The sequence below is a fragment of the Tigriopus californicus genome, chromosome 2 (assembly GCF_007210705.1).
Source record: "Tigriopus californicus strain San Diego chromosome 2, Tcal_SD_v2.1, whole genome shotgun sequence".
Classification (NCBI taxonomy): domain Eukaryota; kingdom Metazoa; phylum Arthropoda; class Copepoda; order Harpacticoida; family Harpacticidae; genus Tigriopus; species Tigriopus californicus.
The window spans coordinates 13,699,802-13,700,249 of record NC_081441.1 but is presented as its reverse complement, the minus strand read 5'-3'; the positions used below and the strand labels follow the sequence as shown (position 1 = coordinate 13,700,249).

Here is a 448-nt window from a genome sequence, read left to right as displayed (position 1 = left end):
CACATTGACGTGAAACATTGTCGAACACCTATAACGCCTACCCATTGAACAGATAATACGTTCTTTAATGAGCATTCAAATCGTTTCCCCTAGTACCAATGGGACCGTTGGTACACCCTTGCAGGGACGGGGGCCTTACACCTCATTTTCTGAGGACTATCGATAGTTTTCCACTCTAACTCAAAGTGGTCACCTGTGGGTGTGTGTGTGCTTCAAGTCGGCTTGCCCATTTCCACAATAAGTGCTCGGTCATTCTGCCGTCCTCAAATCCATTGATAGATCTCCATCCCAGGTCGAGTTCTAAAAGACCTTTTTCGCCTCCTCTGTGTCATCCCAATCCATCATGGCTTCCGGCTACGATCGCGCTATCACGGTTTTTTCGCCTGACGGCCATTTATTCCAAGTACGATCTGCGAGCGAGCGACAAGTTTTAAATTTAGCCGGAGTG

The 448-nt window shown here is 47.8% G+C and overlaps 1 protein-coding gene across 1 annotated transcript in view; it reads left to right on the top strand.

Moving 5' to 3' along the window:
• Positions 1-223: 223 nt before the first annotated feature.
• LOC131892447 (proteasome subunit alpha type-7-like) overlaps positions 224-448 on the top strand; it is a 2,618-nt gene continuing 2,393 nt past the window's right edge. The window contains exon 1 of the mRNA XM_059242333.1: positions 224-403. Within this exon, the coding sequence (XP_059098316.1) occupies positions 344-403 (60 nt within the window). The 5' untranslated portion in view covers positions 224-343. The remainder of the gene's footprint in view (positions 404-448) is intronic.